Consider the following 19,314-nt stretch of genomic DNA (forward strand, 5'->3'; position numbering starts at 1 on the left):
TTGTGGCATCCATGGGTAGGTAAGGAGGTTATTGTCTTCAAGTTACGGGTAGGGAAATCAGGTTTGGTATGAGATGAACCTCATCTGAGTAGACCCTCACAAGTTAGTTACCTAAACTAGTTGTCTGGGCACTGCCTCCCCTCTGAGGGAGAAAGACAACCCCAGGATGAAATTCATCCCCACCCTAAAATAAATGGGATAAATCAACCACAGAGCTACCTCTCTTTGTTGTCAAGAGTTGGAGCCCTGAACTAGATGCCAAGCAAGGTGAAGTGTGCCCTCAGGGATGTGAGTGGCTCCCTCTGAGATGGGGGAAGCAGAACTTGCTCTCCCACTTCCAGGGACAGACCCATAGCCACAGACCATTTTTCCTCTCTTAGTTAGTAATTGATGGATTTCACTATTCCACTGCAGGCTGGGCTTTTCTTTCGGTTTTACAGACTAGGTGGGGAGAAGTGATCTTGGTAGTACTGGTGCGTTTAGGTGGGAGGCCACAAGGAAAATCCAGTTGTACCAGGAAGCGGTGCTGGTGACTCAAGAAACAGCATGGGAGCAAGCGTCCTAGTGTGGTGCTTCTGAGCGCTGCCTTCCTGCTTGTGCTGTAGGTTAAATCTCAGCTGCTAGTCATTACAGGATCATACTTCACCAGGGTAAGGTGTTAATCCCCAGACAAATTATATGACAGGTAACTCTGTCCTCCTTGCTCTCACCTGCAACTTCATGTAAATTACAAAACCTTTTGCACATCCTTCATCTAAACTTTTCTGAGCCGAGGTGGAGTTGCTGTCTTCTGTCCCAGAGACGGCAGCAGTCTGGAGCAAATGAAGTGATTTCTACATATGCATATTTCTACATACAATAATGATTCTGTAATTCTGTGCAATAAGTAAAGACTTTTTTTGTTTCTGAGAACACTGTGGAAAAGTATTGTATCGTTACTTCATGAAATTACATAATGTTTATAGTTAAGGTCTTGCAATGGCTCCATTAATAGGAATGGTTCACTGTTCTTGGTGTTGGTGTTCGCACAGCAGCCCAATAAGCACGAAGCAGAACAGACAGAGCAAAGAGGAGCACCAGAGCTTGTATCTGACTTGTGGTTCTGGTTTTGCTCCATCCTGTCCGCGGCAGGGACATGACCAGATGTTTGTGAGCAGTTCAGATTCCCTGCTCTTCCCACCATCAGCCAGCTGGTGGTGGAAGCAGCATGACTACAGGTGGGTACAGGCTGTGTCTGCAGCACAAACAACTATCTCCGTTCTCTGTGGCAAGAGCAAGCTGCCTGAAAGACTCCTCGTTGCTGGCCCAGTCTCCTCCTCTGTGTCGTCATCCCCTGGCACCACAGCTTTAGTAAGACGAGTGGTATTTTGGCAGATGTACCTAGAGGGAATTAGTTTAACTCCTGGTACCAAAAGCAGGATGGGGTCTTAAGCCTGACTGTTCTTCAGCTCTGACCTTCCCCTCTTAACTCAAAATCCTACAAATCATTCCTGGGGTGTTTCTAGCTTCCAAGACAGGATGAATAGTTGTCCTTTACAAGAAATCCTTGGAACGCAGCAGGAAAAGAGATGGTCAGATACCTGTGTCTCAGACTCTGTATGTGCTCTGGCTAACCACTGTACAAGCCAGTTCGTGTCTGGATGTGGAGCTCAGGTGACTTCCCAGGACTGTGGACATATGAGCCCTTTCCTTCAGGGCTGACGGAGCTGCCTGTACAGCTCATTGCAGAGCAGTCTTCCTCCAGTCCACTGGGCCATGACTTCCAGCCCGCTGCTTTTCAGTGCTCTGGTGGCTGATAAAAGCTGCAAGGGCAATCCTCTGCTGTGCCACCTCATCTTGCTGCCAGGGCCAGCAATCCTTGGCCTGATTGCTAAAATGATCCATCAGAGTACATAAACCAACGTTTTGTCAGGAGGCATTAGAGTTCCCTAGGCTAGCCCAAATTTTGGCCTAAAGTATCTCAGCTGCTTCAGTAAAACCAGCTCTGGGACTTCTAGTAAGTTCGTAAGAAGTCTGTCTCACTGCACTGACATGGTTGATACATGGTGACATGGTCCAACATGGTGCCACAGTCACTGACCCTGTTTGTGACTGGATGGGGCAGGTCAAAACGGGAATTACCAACATGGGGCCTTTACATTTTGTGCTAACAGGCCTGGCCTTTGCAGACTGAAGCTGGATTTGGATCACTTGAAGTAGATGGGGCTATCTTCACACTTATTGTTGGCATTTGTGTATTTCTTTTCCTCTCTAATTAGGAAATAACTAAAACTAAAACAAAATGCTGTGTCAGAGGTCCTGCATGTGCTTTGTTGGCCTGGGAGCGAGGCTCACCAAGTGGTGTCATACATGGATGGGAGGCAGCTGGTGTCTGAGGGTCCCTTTGCTGTCCTAACCTGGATGGCCTGGTATCATCTAAATTGCTGTAAAACTGTTCTTCAGTATGACCTTGTTTAGAAACTAGAATTTTGAGGGCCTGGGCTGTACCTGGGGCTGTGCACAGCCCATGACAGTGCGCAAACTGCCCATGGCCCAGGGACTGGGCTGTGGCTGAGGGCTCTGGCTCCGAAGTGGAGACAGCTTATCTTAGTAAGGCAGATGAGATTACCGGGTCAGGGAATGTGGAGGTTCAGAAGAAGCTTCTGATTGTAAGTAGAAACCTTCAAAAAGGGCTCTGAGGTAGATGTTTATTCTGTCATTTTGTTTTCGTGGTAATAATACCCATGTTGCTATGTTGTAATCAGCTGTTATGTAAACAGAATGTTGTCCCTAAGGTAAGTTTAGAAAAACATTCACCCACGATGTACTCACAGATAAATCCAATTTTAGCAACACGGTGCTTAAAGCATTATACTGTGCTCACAGATTGTCAGCAAGATGCACTCACCTGGAGCCAGCTCTGGCTTACCAGTTTCTCTGTGTTGTTTCGCAGGCCCTACATGTCCATTGGAACACTACGTGATCAGGTCATCTATCCAGACTCCGTGGAAGACATGCATGCGAAAGGCTACCAGGATCAGGATCTGGAGTGTATCCTGCAAATGGTTCATCTGTACCACATAGTTCAAAGAGAAGGAGGTAAATTGCTTGTTTTGGTAAAAAGCTTCACAAAATCCATTATTTGGGTGTGTGTATATTAGTGAGACTGACTTCTACTTATTGAACAAGCAAAACTGGATCCAGACCTGTGGTTGTGAGAGCTGCACAACTTCATGTTGCTGCTAATGCTAATGGAGGGAGAAGAGCTCTCCTCTGCAGCAAATCCATGCCCAGCTGAATGTTCTTGTTCAGGTATAATGTCCAGTCTTTTCATGGTATTATGAGATCCCCCTTCATATTTCTAGAAAATGTTGTGTCCTAAAACCTTGTAATGTCACTGACTACACCAACTGCACAGCATGTGAATGAAAGGAGAGTCAGGTCTGCTTTCACCTTCCCGTTTTGTATGATCAGAACTATGTGCCACGGGAAGAAGTGTCTAATACCACACCACCAGTGTGAACAAGTTAAAAATAACCAAATGACAGTGACTGACAGTAGAGCTTTACCATCTACCACTTGCCATTTAAGTTGCCAATGTGTTCCCAGTGTCGTTTGTCCAAAGAGGAGACAGTGTAAATACACTGGTACAGTAAAAGTTGAAATGCTGAAGGCTTCTGCTGTATCTAGGGAGCTGAAGCATTTCATGGCTTTTCTTTCCCCCAGCACAGCATTAATTTTCTTTCAGTTGTTCCCACCAGCAGCCACTAATCTCTAGTTTGAATCCCCCCGTCCCCATCATTACACTTCTAAAACAAACATAGGACAAAGTTGGTACCATTTAGAGGGAAGAAGGAGAATCTCCAAACCCCTCCAGGGAGGTGGCACTGGGAGTGCTGGATGAACCCTGCCAGTGAGGTACTCTGCCAATTGTCAGTGCTCCTTTTTGAGAGAGTCATTTGGGTGCATTGCCTTGTAACAGGTATGCTTGGAGTCTCTCAGGATCATTGTGACAACTGAGTAGTGCCTCAGCCACTAAGAGTCCCAAGGCAATGTCTAAATTCCCATTCCTGCGTGGCAGCCTCCTGTTCTGTTCAAAAGGCAGAAGGTGTATTGCATTTTAGAGTGGGGAGTAGTAATCATTTACAGCAGCAGTTGTATAACTACAGATATTTCTCCACCTCACAGCCCTGTTGATAGACTCTTATCTTTTCGTGGGTTAATGCTTCTTAGTTAAGAATGTAATAATGACTGTTGACCCTCAAGATACAATAGAACATAAAAATCTGTCATCATGCTAATTCATGTTATTATTCGAGTCTGATACTATGACACAAGGATTGAGAAAAGGGGCAGGGAACTAAATGCAGTGATTGGAATAATTGCAGAGAAGGCCTGTACTCGCTACACTGACATTAGAGCTATTACTGTTAGTATCCCTGAGTCAGTTACTTCTCTACGTGGAGTGTGCAGATTGCAGAAGAATGAGCAGATGTGTTGGAATGGGGAGCTGGAAGAGGAGAAGCAGTTCAGTTCTAAGTGGCAGGAAGCCGCTGCGGAGTGTGCATTCATAGCCTGGTGGTACTTGTAGGCATACTGAACAGCACGTGACCCTCAGCAGCCAAAACCACATCCCCAGTGGTCTCTGAACGCACATCGCTGTGGTTTATAACCCTGCAGGTGGAGCATGTAAGCGATGATGGGGCAGTTACTGCGCTCCACCTCTCAGATGCCAGTGCCTAGGGTTGGTGTTCTGAGCTGCTAAACTGAAGACCCAAGTCTTGCTCCACTTTCTGTGCCAAAGGACAGTAATCGTGTTTTATTGCTGACCCCATTCTTGCTCTTCTGCTTGTCTAACTGCACAAGTGAGACTTAGGAAGCAATCTATAAAAAGGAATAGAGGACGGTGTTAATGTTCATTGGTACTGTATCAAAGCTCCAGTCAGGATAAGGGAACACTGTGCAAAAGTTGGCAGAAGCAAATGTTACAAAAACTTTCTTAGGCTGCAATCTAAAATGACACAAGTGGGCAAAGCCGGAAAATAGAGGGAGGGATTACCACATACCAGGAAGTTTTTAAGACCGTAATACACTTACTTAGTCACTTTTCTCCTTGGGCATTTGCAGTGCAAAGGGAGGAGAGACAGGAAATCTGTGACATATGATTTGACACGTTACATGGATTTCATATACTTACGTATTCTTCAGAGCTCCCCCAGTCTGGGTCAAAGACTCGTATTCAGGGTTTTGAACCAGTGGTCTCAAGAAGCGTTTCTCTGGCTCAAACAACTGATTTTTTTTGTTTATACATAGCTGAACGTTTTATTTTTATTCATTTTTTCTTTAATTTCAGTCTTTTATTTAAAATTAGATTTTTAAACTAAAATGATTTCTATTAGAAATGGAGTGTTTTGTTTGCAAAATAATGAAAAGTCCTATGTAAAGCTTGCAGAACAAAGGACTTACACAAAATTGTCCTTCTTTTTTGGCAAACTGCTCTGATAGTTAACAAAAGCTGATGCTTTCCAATCGAAAAGAGTTTTACTGAAAAAATTCTCAGCAAGTTTCTGTGTTGGACACATTTTGTGAATGTACAGCATCTGGAAGAAAGAAAAAAAAAAGCCAGCAACAAACCAGTTTTAGTTATTCAGATTCTTGGGTATACATGCAATACATCAATGCTGTTTCAGTTTTCGTAAATGATCCAAGAACGGAGCTGTCTATCAACCACCTAGTTACAGAAACAAAACGTAATTCTTCAATCCTTTTTCTTCAGATCCTCTTCACCTCCGGAGTCTTTCTCTGTCTCTTCCCCTTTCACCTATCCCCTGCAGTGCTGTGCCTCTACCAGACGGTAGGCTCCTTAGGGCATGACCCCGTTGCTTTAATTGACCACGAATGCCACACACGTATAATATGACGCTTTACAGTTTTGTGTAAGTCTGCTCCCTGTGGGCAGTTAGGAAAAGGCAGATGGAGCCAGAATTACACAGCTCTGGCTCTGAATTTATTTGTCCTGGAGTAACTTCATTGTCTTTGGCTGAGTTATTTGCACATTGCATCAGTTGAAGGGTCACCAAAATCCAAGGGTAAAGTAGCCAGAAAAAGCCTGATATTATTCTCGCTGCCAATGGCATAAATTCCCATTTTTTTGTAGCAATAGGGTTTGACCCAGTTAGAAGTAAGTAGAATAGTCAGAAGAATAAGTAGGCCAATTTGGCATTTATCTTCAGTGTTACCCTTACGAAACCTTTTTCAATCCGTAGCAGCTGAATACACCAAAACCAAACCAAGCAAGCAAAAACCCCACCAGCAGTACCACTCCCACAACACCACCACTCCTGATGTTGCTGAGCCCAAGCCCTAGATAAATCCGCTGCAATTCCCGTGGCAGCAGCACCCCTTGCAGCAGGGGGCAGGATGCCCTTCCTGCAGAACCCCACACCGGCGGTAAGAGGAATGCCGTTCCCCTGCCTACCTTTGCCCTCCGGCCTGTCTGTACTCCTTAACTTTGTCCTCATGTAAAATACTAGAAAACTTGGCAGAAGCTTGAACAGAGTGATGCTGATGATTTAAGATTACATTGTATTGTAATTGGTGCAGTGAGTCATCATGGAGAAACTTGTGTGTATGATATTAATGCTATTCAGTAACGCCATCAGTAAGGTGCCCCATCAATACCTGCAAAGTTGCTAGCTATACCAGAACAATAATTCCGTGCAAAATGGGGAAAACAAGGTTATATGCAGCATGGGTGAAGAAAAGGCATGTCCAGAGGTCTGAAGAATACTATGGAGACGTACAGTAGGTATCCATAAGATGTCTTTTTTGACCTGCTGTGAAAATCTGCATATATTTAGCAAGTGTCAACAGCGCTGGAGCCATAGGCTCGTGGTAGCCTGTCACATGAGGGAAGCCGTGAGCGCGTGTAGCAGCATGCTGGCTGCAGGACCAGGCCTGCCCGCTCAGGGCTGATGACATTACTGAACGGGTTTGACCTGTTTATGGTTTCTGAGCACCCCAGATTATAATTATTCCTCATTATTTTGCACATTTGTCATTTCGTTGGGTCTTGGCCAGGGAGCCATTATGCTAAGCCACGTATAAGCACACAGACAAGCATATTTCCTCTCGCCGAGATTTTTCCATCTGATCATTTTAGCCCAGGATTTGCTTTTGTTAATGCCACGGACAGTAACTCTGTCGTGCTCCACCGGCTTTTCCAGGGGCTCTGAAAGAGCCACAAATCCCTGCAGCGCCACGCTGAGCTGGGCCTCATGCCATTGATCGTCTCTTTGTTCCTTCCTCAACTAAGGACTTCCCTCGCACATTCATCCCGCGCAGCACCAGGGATGTCTTCCATTTTGACAGCTGCCTGGGGACATACGTGGTGCACGAGGACTCCCTGTTCAGCAGCTCATCAGGAGTGGGCTCCCTGGCTGTAGTTTGCTGCTGTAGCCTCTCTCCTGTCCTACCACCATCCTCCAGCCCATGTCTGATGAGCTGCATTGGAAAATGACAAACTGGGAAAAGGAAATTTTTAACTTCTTTCTTTTTTTTTGGCAGCTGGGTGTTGTCTTGCATGTAAGTGCAAGGATGCAGGATACGTAGTGCTACCGACCCCAGGTGTAATCCTTTTTTTTAAAGTCAAATTTAGCTTGTTTTTTCCTTCAGAAAACTTAGGAAAAAGAATTGTAAAAGAAACCATGAAAGAAAATGAGCTGCTGCTCCCATGAGGCAATCACTAATTTCTACTGACAGCTGTATGTGTTTCTATCACCATTACTCTGCCCCAGCACACTGCATGTGTTATTCATCTTACTGGTTGCAAAAGGCACTTCTGTGGCATCTATTGTTCGTCACATCTGCATCGTATCATGTGCAGTCAAAGGCTGTGTGTACCAAGGAGCTTGGTGAGGAATTTGGGCTCTGAAAGCCAGGATTATGCTGGTACCTCCTGAGAGTGTTGTGCTGTGCTCACGGACAAGCCATTTCTTTTCTTTATTTGTAAAATGGATGTAGCTGTAGGTGCTGAAAGCCCCTGACTTGGCTGATGTTTTGGGAATGCTGAGGTCCTTTCGTGACCTGCTCCATGCCAGCTGCAAGAAAAGAGAAACAAGCAGATGCATTATTGTTAATGCACAGTAGGAAGTTAGTTTATTGTGAGTTAGATTGCCTAAGCGTTCAGAGGAAATAGCTCAGACATTAGAAAATAATTTTTGAAATGGCAAAGGGATAATGCGAAAGTGGATCCTTCCTCGTCTATTGTTTAAGACGTTCCAAGGGGTGAGTAGGGAAGTTGAGGGAGGGAGCGAGGCAGCAGGAGGCAAGAAGCACTGCTAATATCAAGTCAGAATATGAGTTGAAGGGACCCCAGAAATGCTGTATCCTGGTGAGCTGAGGCTAGATCTTACCCCTTCAGGAAAATCAGAGAATGAGTTTGCTGGCTTAGGGACAGGGTTTAGTGGGTGACATTGGTGGTAGGGGGGTGGTTGGACCAGGTGATCTTGGAGGGCTTTTCCAACCTTAATGGTTCTGTGATTTCCTTCCCATTTTGCAGCCCCTTCATGAACCTCGTTCTCTTTCTGACCATTACTAAGACTTCGTAAACCAGCTGGTCTAAACACAGGCGCTGCTTCCATGGGCCATGTGCACACACGTGCACACCCACCCACACCCTCCTAGCTCAGATCCAGAGCTCCCATCACAACACATCCCTGGAGATCATCTATATTCTCGGCTTTAAAATCAGAAAACATAAACAGTCATTTGAATGTCACCTTCAGAAGTGTAGCTGTTTCTATGGCTTTTGTGAGGGCTCCAGGCATTTTGTAATCCTTTTGGGAACCTACAGGTGTTGGTGGGGCAGCACCGCAGCTTTATTTCTGCATGGTCCCAGTGCTGGGACTGGTCATCAGAAAGAGCTTGTGTGCACCTGTCCCCTGTTCAGAGCTGATCTGGACGGCGATCCAGTTAATCCTTACACAGCTCCCTCTCTGCTAGGAGCCAGCTGCTAGGAAGCACTGTGTGCGCCCCCGGGGGGAGCTCACTGGGATCCTTAAGCAAGAATGGAAGGAAACTAAGGAAAAACTGTAGGACTGGTAAAGGTGATGTATTTCTGATGTACACGTGTTTTTTAAATCTATGTACACATTTATAAAAAAATCTTGATACTACTTTATAATTCACAATTTTATGCAGAGAAAATTCTTGGAACTCAGTTTCCAGCATTTTCAGTCCCTGCTTTCAGCCACACAAGCAGGTGGTTCACGCCTCGGGTTCATCTGGGCTTACCTGGGCTGGCAGAGCCCTCCCCAGCCTCCCGCACCACCACAAATCTCACTTTCCTCACCTTTGCTCAGGTATCAGCAATGACACAGCCCACCAGTGCTGTGTTACCGTGCTTGTTACACTGCTTCTGGGCTGATTTGGAAAAATGTTTTCTTCCTCACTTGGCCCTCGCCCACCTTTCTCATTAGATTTACCAGGAGATGTGCCTCACCATATTTTCTCAGTGTCCGTGCTCTCCCTTTTCAAAACTCATCTTTGCTTGCTCTTTTGCTGTTCTGTCTACCTGGATTGTTTAATCAAAAACTTCATACTGTGATTTGGTATTTGAAGTTAATTTTTATGAGGTGGGAATGAATCGTGCCATATTATGCACAGCAACACAAGCCCCCTGTAAGACTGCAGATACCATCAACACCCTGCTGCATGCGTCTGACAGCGATAAGATAAAAGTCGGTTGGAGGCCTGCAGAATATTAAATAAGAATATCCAGTGTTATGCAGCCGTGAGTCACTTCTAAATACAAGGTAGCAGGAAGTTTGTATGTAAAAGCCTCCTGTCTGCGTGCACGGTTCTGTGCATTAGCTGCTTGTCTGGGCGCACAGAATGCATCCCTGTGTCTGCATCTGTGCTTCTCTCGAGTTTGCTGACTCACAGTAGTGAGAGGAGTCAGGCACTAAACATTGTAATCTGATGCTGCTGCTTATGGTTTTTATGTTTGTTTCTTTTTACATGCTGAACTTGTTTTTAAATTTCCACTCAAATCCACTTTCCTTTCAAGAAGTTATAACAAATAATTCCTTAAATAGCAAATAGTTCCATTAAAAAAATGGCAAAAAATGGTTAGTTACACACAGGTCAAAGATGTTTCTTCACAGAGATGGTAAGTGAAGTTTTTTGACAGTAAACGTATGATGGAGAAGGTGAAATTCCTCTTTCAAAGTTGACATAGTATTTGTGACATTTTTCCAATTGATTGCCAGTGGAAAGGCCATGAAGTATTTCTGAAGATGCGATCCAGAACCCTGAATGTCTCTCCGGCAATGGAAGTGCTCTTTATGATTTTGGTTGGGGATGTTGCAAGTTAAGGTGTATTTCCTTCATCAGCTCACATTGTCCTGACATGTTTTGTTTGCATTTTTTGTAAGGCTGGGATGCCATCATGGACTGGAAAGATGTCTTATCAGGAGGAGAAAAACAAAGGATGGGCATGGCTCGCATGTTTTATCATAAGTAAGCATTTGGGTTTGTTCTTGAAATAATATTTGAAAATGAGGAAGAGTTTTGGAGGTTTGCTGTAATAGTTTGAGCAGTAGTAGATGATGATCTCCGTGCAGTGTGCCCTACTGCTAGACGGGTGGGTAGCACTGCAGCCCTTGTCATTTATTCATGTAAGCTCTGCTTTTAGTTTGGGCAATGCTTCTTACTTAAGATTTGCTTTTGGCAATGTAGCATTACATTTTCTGGATGTTCTTTTCTTCACCTAATCAGGCACAAATATCTTCCCGACATCTGTCCTACAAATATTGCAGAAGTCTGATGGACTGCTTTAGAGGCCATGGGAGTTGGAAAGCCAACCTCCAAAATTTTTTGATTTTGGAGACTGCAAACCCTGCAGAGGCAGCCCTGTCCATACACAGCAGCGAACAGAAACTTTCTGAGTTGCCTGTAGTTACAGCGTCCCTTGTTGACAGGACAGAGTAATACCAGGTCGAACTAGGGCACAGAAGTTAGATCACTGTGTACTCACACGGACCAGGAAATAAAACCCATTTTTCCTGGAAGCCACGTCTGTACCTAAAAAATGCTTGGGAACTTTATGTTGGTGCTAGGCAGCTTCCAGCTGCAAATGAGAGGCAGCTGTCTTGTAAAAAACAGCTCTCTACTTCCTGTTGTCATCTCAATTAAACATCGTATGTGGGAATATTGTCCAAAACGTAGATGACTTTTGTTCTTTATTTACTTTTGCAAGGCCGAAATACGCACTGCTGGATGAATGCACAAGCGCGGTAAGCATTGATGTTGAAGGAACGATATTCCAAGCTGCAAAAGCTGCTGGGATATCCCTGCTTTCTATAACACACAGACCTTCTCTTTGGTAAGTATGTCCAGGAATTTGTCATGGTCCTTGCTTTTAGCTTTCTGGCAGACGTGGATTGGCCTTTGTTCTATGAACTAGAACAGGTGTTTAATCAATAGTTACTGCACTTTCTAAGATAACCTGTCTAAAATAATAGCAATGTAAATGCATTTAACATTGATTTTTTTCATTCTTTGACACATACTTACTCCCCCCTCTCATTTTTTTTTAAATGTGTCGCAGTTATTAACTATAAATAGCAACATGCAGGTAGCTAGGGGGCAATTAATTAGTCCACTACACCACAGCCACAATACCTGTCACCAGATTATTCTGTAAAGATGATGAGATACATGAGCAGTCTGGGGGAATTTCACTAGTGCTTGGGAGAAGATGGGAAACATGGCAAGTGAATCACCTACACTTTGTTCTTTCATAGGAATTGATGCATCCATATTAAAACTATGTCATATTAAAAGTATGTCAAAACTGTGACATAACTTCAGTCATGTCCTGTATCTGTAGGGCCCATGAGCTTTCAAAATTTGATTTTCTAGTAAAAAAAAAAAGAACAAACGTTAGAATTCTGAGAAAAATCATTCTAGTGAGGTAATGCTAAGTATGGACGAGTCCCTCAAAGGAAATAAATACAGTCAGTAAATACATAAAACAACCAAATACTTAAAGGGCAAAAGGAGATAAGACGGTGTAAGCTGACATTAGCAGAGACTATTTGTTCTGAAGTCCTTGATCTCTGCTAGAGTCAGGTTGTTTGCTTTTTTAAGCTGATGACAAAATGGATCAGAACCTGAATTTTAACAAAAAATTGGTATTCTGATAGGGAAAAGAAAGTCATACGGACACTTATTTTTAAAATAATTTAAACTATACTTAAAAATAAAAGTTTTTTTAATTTCAATTTTTTTTAAAGTTGGCATTATTTCAAACCACTGCTCAAGAATGCAGGTATTTGAGAGCATCCCACCTACAAATCGTGATGATGCAGAGGGAAATTCTGCAAAAGAACTTGTGAGAAAGACCTTTGAGTTCAGTTTTCCGTGGATGTTTCTTGTTTTCTATTACCTGTGCTGTTCAGGAAGGTTTGTAGCCTCCACGGTATTACTGAAATTATCAGAAATCTGGTAATTTATGGGGATCGAGTATTGATAAAAGCAGGTGGCTAGATGGGATGTGATGGCTTTGTTCTGGAGAAGTAAAAAACAAGTGCTGAGCATTCAGAAATAAGCATCAGGTATGCTTCCATAGGGACTGCACTATATAGACAAAGATCAGGGCCACATGCAGCTTTCTCCTTAAGATTATACTAGGAACTGTTTGCTCCTTTATTAAAAATAGTGGCTACCTTCCTGGACCACAACTATTAGATGTCTCAGTCATCTATCTTAGCCTCCTGGTTTTATTTTATTTTATTTTTTATGGGTGAAGAAATAGAGGGACAGTTTAAGCATTTGTTGTCACAAAAAATAGTACGAAAGAAGTGGTGAATGTAAGCCTGAAGTTGAATCTCATTTGACCCTCATGTCATAAGCTATTGAGTTTATTAAACTGTCACATTCCCCGGATGGAATTTATAATCACTGTTTTATGACGTGTTTCATCTTCTGTAATTTATAGTGATAAATTACACAGTCATAACAGCAGCTCTGAGGGAACTCTCTTGCACCTCCTGATAAATGTCCTGTCAGGTCCTGGCAAACTCCACACACACGTACACCTTTGAATATTTTTAGTGCACACACCCTGATACTCAAAAGATTTGTGGCTCTTACAAAGACTTTTTTTTATTTTGTCTCCTTGCAGTGTTTTAGGACTGGAGGTTTATTTATCCAGCCTTATAAAGTGCAGGGGAACAAACTGAGGTATAATTTGAACAAGCTACTTTTATCAGTAGCATCAGGTGCATCGTGCCTGAATGTATTTTCCCCTAAAGCAGCATAACATCTCTTGGAAAGTTAAGTAAATAAAATGAACTGGGGCACACATTCCCTTTCCTTACTCAGAAGAGAAGGTATTATTCGTATGTGCAACGGACTGGAACTGGGAGGAGTGTTGATCAGGGGTTATGATCAGATATCTGTAATGTCACTAGAGGTGAAGGCCTAGGGAAGTCCTGGGGACAGGCTTTGAAATACCCAAGCCCCTTATAGCAGAGCATCCTGGGTTTATGGGTCACCGAAAAGCTTGTGAAAGTCTTACCGGTGATCCAGAACTGGACAACACTCATCTTCCTGAGAGACGCCACTGAAAACAGACACAGACACCCCAACTGCGTGCAAAAACGAGCCATTACTGATGTTTTGATTTCTGACGCAGGAAGTACCACAGTCACTTGCTGCAGTTCGATGGACAAGGGGGCTGGCGCTTCGAACAGCTGAACACGGCCGTCCGTCTGTCACTGAGTGAGGAAAAACAGAGACTGGAGTCCCAGCTTGCAGGAATTCCCAAAATGCAGCAGAGACTGAATGAACTGTGTAAAATGCTGGGAGAAGACTCAGTGCTTAAAAAAATGGACAAAGAGGAATAAATAATTTATGTTTTATGTTTTTAAAAGTATTTTTTTAGTTAAAAGCATTACAGGTTCAGACATTATCCTTTGCATGCATTGTGCTAGAGGCTTAGAGCATAGAGAAACACAGCCAGCAAAAAATAATGCTCTGAATGCTATGTAGGACTTCAGCATTTTAGTATTAAGGAAGAACGCGGTTGAACTGTGAAAAGAAAATAAGCAAGTGCACAGAGTATGAGATTAGTCCTTGCAGCTTATGTTAATTCCTAGTGAAAGCTCAATTCACTGCAAAGAGCTACCAACACTCTTAGGTTTTGTAGGTGAGTTTTGGCCTGAGACTTGGCCTGCGGAATGTGCTCTTGTACCAGGTCACTGTGTGCGTATGATATGCCTGCTACGCAGAGCAAACCTGGCATCAAACTCAGGCATGGAGCACGGCAGAGGCAGCATCTGGGTGAGTATGCGGATGCGTGCAAAAATCTCACTTGGGTATAAGAAACATTCTTTCAGCCCACGTAAAACAAAACTGTTCTACTACTGAGTCGCATACACACCTTTAGCTGCGTTTCCATAGGAAATAACGTAATAGGCTGACCAGAAGGTGATTGCCTAAGCAACCTACTGCCCTTGCAACAAGAGAAAGAGGGAAAGAGCTGAATATGTAATACACAGGTGCTGTACTTGATGCTGTTGTGCACAGCTTCGGAGGCTCTTTGCCCTTGGTGATTTATCAGCTCCTTCGGGGAATTATTTGTATCCTGTTCATAGCCTCTGGGGGGGGAATGTAGCACTGAGCCTGGCATCAGGAGACTTTGTTTTGCTTGACTAAGTCTTTCCTCTGCTTCAGGGGCCTGATCCAGCCACTGGAACTCTGACCCAGTTCCTCCATTGGTAAAATCAGAGTGTAGGCACTGAGACACTTTGTGATGGGGAGGACTGTGGGAGAGGAGAACGGTGGTTTCTAACAATACACTGAATTCTCAGGCATGCCACTTAAAAAGCTCGGCACTTACAAAGGGCTGTGAAAAGTTAGAGCATTTTGTAACCACTAATTGACGCCTGCCATGTTTTGTTAGAGTGGTGAGCACTGCTCTCCCTGTGGGCAAGCAAGAGAACACAGCAGTTACAGCTCTGCTTCCAGGTGCGCTCACTGGTCGTGCCAGCTACTGCGCAGCTCGGTAGGAACGGTGTCCCCAGTCGGTCGGAAGGGCTCTAAACTGAAACTCCCTGAGACCTCAGAGCTGGCCTGAGTGCCTTGCCTGAGGCCAAACCCAGTGAACTAGAAATAAAGACGGGGATGGATGTAAGAGCTCCTGGTCTGCTCTCCCTGCCTGCAAGCACGCTGCCTTTCTTGATGAAATGCTTGCCATGGTCCATTAGGTTCCTTAGCAGCAGCATGTGCTGGGATGGGGATACCGCAGCTGCAAGATGTACAGCTGACCTCTCCTCCTTCATTGCTGGAAGCTGTTCAGAGACAGCTCAGGAGTGAAAGGCAGGGCAGGTAAAAGCCTTTGCAGGTATTTCATCTGCTGCAGGTGAATGAGTGAGCCTTAGAAGAGATACAGCACTCCTGAAGTTTGTTGGTTCCTTTTTTTTCTAGAAGAAGTACAATTTCTTAGGAGATTTCTGGTGATTGTTGCTTACTCTGGGGAAGGGTAGTGCACAACTGCTGAGCGAGGAGAAATGTGCTGGGGTATTTGCTGAGCTGTGTTCAGAACTGAACGCTACAGACAGCTTTTCATAGGAGAGCAGGATTCACATCTCAGAGTAGGCTCTCTTCCTTCTCACTGTGCGTGCTAGACTTGCTGCTTTGGCTGTTCCCCTATGGCTCTTGCACCAGAACCCAGAATACGTCTGGTCCCTGCCCTGCTCCTTCGGAGTCTGTGGCTTGAATGCAACCCTGTACTTGTTCTGGTGACAGCTCTCATTAGTTTTCTCTGCAGAGTCCCCTAGGACATCTCACTGACACAGAAAGGAGTGCTCCTGGGAACCTCTGAAAGGGATGAGAAATTAAGGTTCAAATAATAAGCTGTTGTGCTGCGAAGTACAAAGCACAGGTCAGCGATGTGGTGGATGACGTGTGTGTGCGTTTTAATCTGCGAGTGTCTCTGCTTGTCCCTCTCCCTGAAGGCTAGCTTTCCTCCTTCTCATCTTCAAAGACAAATTTGTAACTGCTGAGGAAAGAAGAAGTCAGCCAAGAATCTGCTCTGGGTGAGCATAAATGAGATGACTGATGATTTTAAGGCCTGTGTGTTCCTGAGTTATGTTTCTCGAATCAGGTGTGCGCCGTGTGCCTGCCCTTGCCACAGCTGCAGCATACCTTTGTGCTAGCACAACCCAGCCACAAAACCACTTTTCCACAAGGTTCTCCCGAAGCAGGAGCGGAGGTGGAGGAAGGGGAACGACTGTTATGCACTTTACTGCGTGGCTGGGAGCTTAACCAGGGTTGTCCCGTCCTTGAATGAGGAGGACGCTGAGAGGCACCGAACGATTGGCCCAGTTCAGCATAGCTCCCAGTTACAGCTCCCAGCCTCCCACCAAAGCTCAGCACCGCAGCACTTGGCTGGTTGGGAGCTGGTACTGGTGAGCACAGCCCCCCAAAATCTGCTTTATCGCCTTGCAGAGATCAAGCTGGCCATCTGTTCTGGCCCAACAAAAACAAAAAAAAAATTTCTGAGGGAACTGCTTAGAAGGAGAAAGTTTTTGTTGGTCGTGTTGTTTGTTTTTAATGAAGTTCTGCATAAAATGTACATCATGACTGATGAGATTTTAATGGAAACTGAAATTGCACTAGAATCAATGTAATAGTATTTTTCTTTGAGTTTGCTATGTATTTCTTGGATCCAGTGATATTCTTGGCTGTCCCCATTCAGTAATATGGTGTAAAATAACCCAGCATCTCACTCTGCATTCTTGCAGGAATGAAAAGAACATGAGAGCGCTGATAGGAAAATAAAACCCTTCCCTAAATAGGATTTGTCTGAGTAATACCAAGCTAGTTTTAGAAGGATTTTCTGTGCTGGTGATTCATTCTGAGTTTCATGGTTTGAAGAGAAGCTGCCCTGGAGATTTTCTCTGCAAACGTCTGGCTTGTTCCAAATGCTGATTGAGACAGGAGCCTCTGGTTCTGTTTCTAGAGAGTTTTGCCTCTGGTGTGATGGAGGGCAGCTCACTTTGTGCTCCTTTGGACATGGCCAGGAAAGCAGGAGCAGAGGTGCACGCTCCCCGCTCGGGGAATGGCTCAGGTTGATGCTCTTCTGCAGCCACGATCGAGGGAGCACGGGGCTGTTGCAGTGCTCCCAGAGAGGGCCAGAGCAGGGCAGGATGCCTCGGTGGTATCCTTTTTCTTGGTACAATGAGAGTTATCCATCAGTGTCTGCTCTCTTTGTGGCTTCCAGGAGCTGTGGCTCCCCGGGGAGCCAAGGAAGTGCCTTCTTGGCTTTCCTTCCAAGTGGTGCATCCAGCTGGAGCTAGGCAGATCCCACTCTCAGCAGGGATGTGGTGTAGTGCTGAGTGTCTCCAGCCTCCCAGGGCAGCCTCTCATGCCTCAGCACTCAGGGCAGACTGGGCTTGGCTGGGTCTGCATCCTAGAAGGGTAAGGTGCTGAGCAAAACTCACACCAGTCTCAATCATGGAGTAACCGTACAATAAAAACATGAAGTATCCACATCAGTTCGTTCAGATAATGCTGGGATTTTTTTTTTCTAGTCTTCAAAATGGAAGGAAGCATTTTCTGTGCATGGGATTTCAGTATTTTAACCTAGGAAAAGTTTGTTTTTCGCTTTTTCGCTTAGTTTTGGGACCAGGCTATTTCGTGTTTTAGATTTGGAAGCCCTCCTTCTGCAGGAGTAGAAAAACGTAAGAATCTTGAAAGGATTTTTTTTGAAACCAGTGGGATCTGTATTGAAGTGAGGAATGAAGGACTAGGTATTCGATGGTGTACATTTAGGGAAAACTGCAATAAAAATGATATCCTAAAGCAAACGAACAAACAGATCTACAGGCCCCTCAGTATGTCAGAATCATCATAATGCATGTCAAAGCCAAGTTTATGAGCCTATGATCAGATTTCAGTCGTATATGGAATGAAATCACCCTACTGAGTCGTTCATACAGCTTGAGAGAACTGAACTGCTAATCGAATGTGTCTTTGTTTTGTTTGTTTGATATTAATGCCTTTTTGAGAGCCGACAATTTATAAAGCAATAAATTATGCTTTCCAGTTGTAATTTATTCCAACTTCAAATAAAACATGTTGCATTTACTTTGCCTTTGCGGTTTTCCTTATGAACCATGCACAAAGCAGCTGAGACCCGTGCGAGAGCTGTGCGCGCTGGGGACCCCTTCCCGTGCCTCGTTTCTGTGATGGGGTTGGGAAGCCAGGGGTAGGTGTTGTGTCCACCCACCGAGCTGGCTTGTGTCCAGCCAAGTCAGAGAGCACCGACAGAGCAAAGTCCAGGGCGTGAGCCATGAGAAACGCACATTCTGGGGTTTTGGGGGGTTGTAGGACTGTGCTAGGGCTCATCGCAGCACGAGGAGACAGGCTGGACTGCGGTAGGAGGTGAGGCCACACGTGGCTTTCATGTTTTTTTTGGAAAACGTGTTGGTTTTTGTTCCTTGGAGAGCGTCACCATGTTCTGGCCAGGCCAGCAGAGGGCTGGCGCCGTGTGCTGGCTGAGTAGAGGTGTTCAAAGGCTTGGTACAGCTGAAAATTTCTGGTCAGTGGGGAATATCTGGAAGAACACCTCACGGGGCCTAACTTCTGATTAGGGCTCATTCTGCGGCACCTGCTTTGTGTGTTTCAAATTAGTGTCTTTAACCCCATGTAAATGAGGCCATCTATGACAGGGCACCAGGAAGTATAAGAAATACTGCACCCACCCAGCGCAAGTTTGGTGTGTGTGAAGAATCTGTTTTTAAAGAGAGTAATTAAAAAGGAGAGAGAGAGAGAGATTGTGGCTGGTGGCCGATCCAGGGCTGAGGAGCCAGCCAGGCCCCGGGCAGAGTCCCCAGCAAGAAACCAGGCTGGGAGGAGGTCTGGGAAAAAAAAACAGTCCGACGGAGCCCATGGGAAGAGCTTGGCGAAATCCCCCGGGACTGCAATGCCCTGGTGCAGGCTGAGGCTCAGGGAGCAGACGGTGCTTTGACACCTGTGGGCCTGGTTGAATATCACCAGGAGAGAAGACACGGAGCCACAAAAAGCCATGCACAGAGCTGCAGGCTCCAGGTTAAACAGGCAAGAAAGGGCAGAGCCTGGCATTAGGGAAGGAGAAGAGGACTGCGCTGGACTAGCTTGGAGTTTGCAAATGCTGGCATGGCCAGGAATGGGGAGGACATGCAGTCATCCCCGAGCCTCCCTTCCCAGGAGCACAGGATGCTGAAGCACAGCAAGATCTGGGAGTCCAAAAGCCAGCAGGACTTTTCTTCACTTGTGTATGTG

The 19,314-nt window shown here is 45.0% G+C and overlaps 1 protein-coding gene across 1 annotated transcript in view; it reads left to right on the plus strand.

The window, feature by feature from the left end:
* ABCD2 (ATP binding cassette subfamily D member 2) overlaps window positions 1–18,138 on the plus strand; it is a 49,044-nt gene extending 30,906 nt beyond the window's left edge. Inside the window, exons 7-10 of the mRNA XM_083847857.1 lie at window positions 2,933–3,078; window positions 10,416–10,500; window positions 11,240–11,365; window positions 13,682–18,138. Coding sequence (XP_083703983.1) covers window positions 2,933–3,078; window positions 10,416–10,500; window positions 11,240–11,365; window positions 13,682–13,892 — 568 coding nt within the window. The 3' untranslated portion in view covers window positions 13,893–18,138. The remainder of the gene's footprint in view (window positions 1–2,932; window positions 3,079–10,415; window positions 10,501–11,239; window positions 11,366–13,681) is intronic.
* The last annotated feature ends 1,176 nt before the right edge of the window (window positions 18,139–19,314 follow it).

Source organism: Anser anser (genome assembly GCF_964211835.1).
Source record: "Anser anser genome assembly, chromosome: 1".
Taxonomy (NCBI): domain Eukaryota; kingdom Metazoa; phylum Chordata; class Aves; order Anseriformes; family Anatidae; genus Anser; species Anser anser.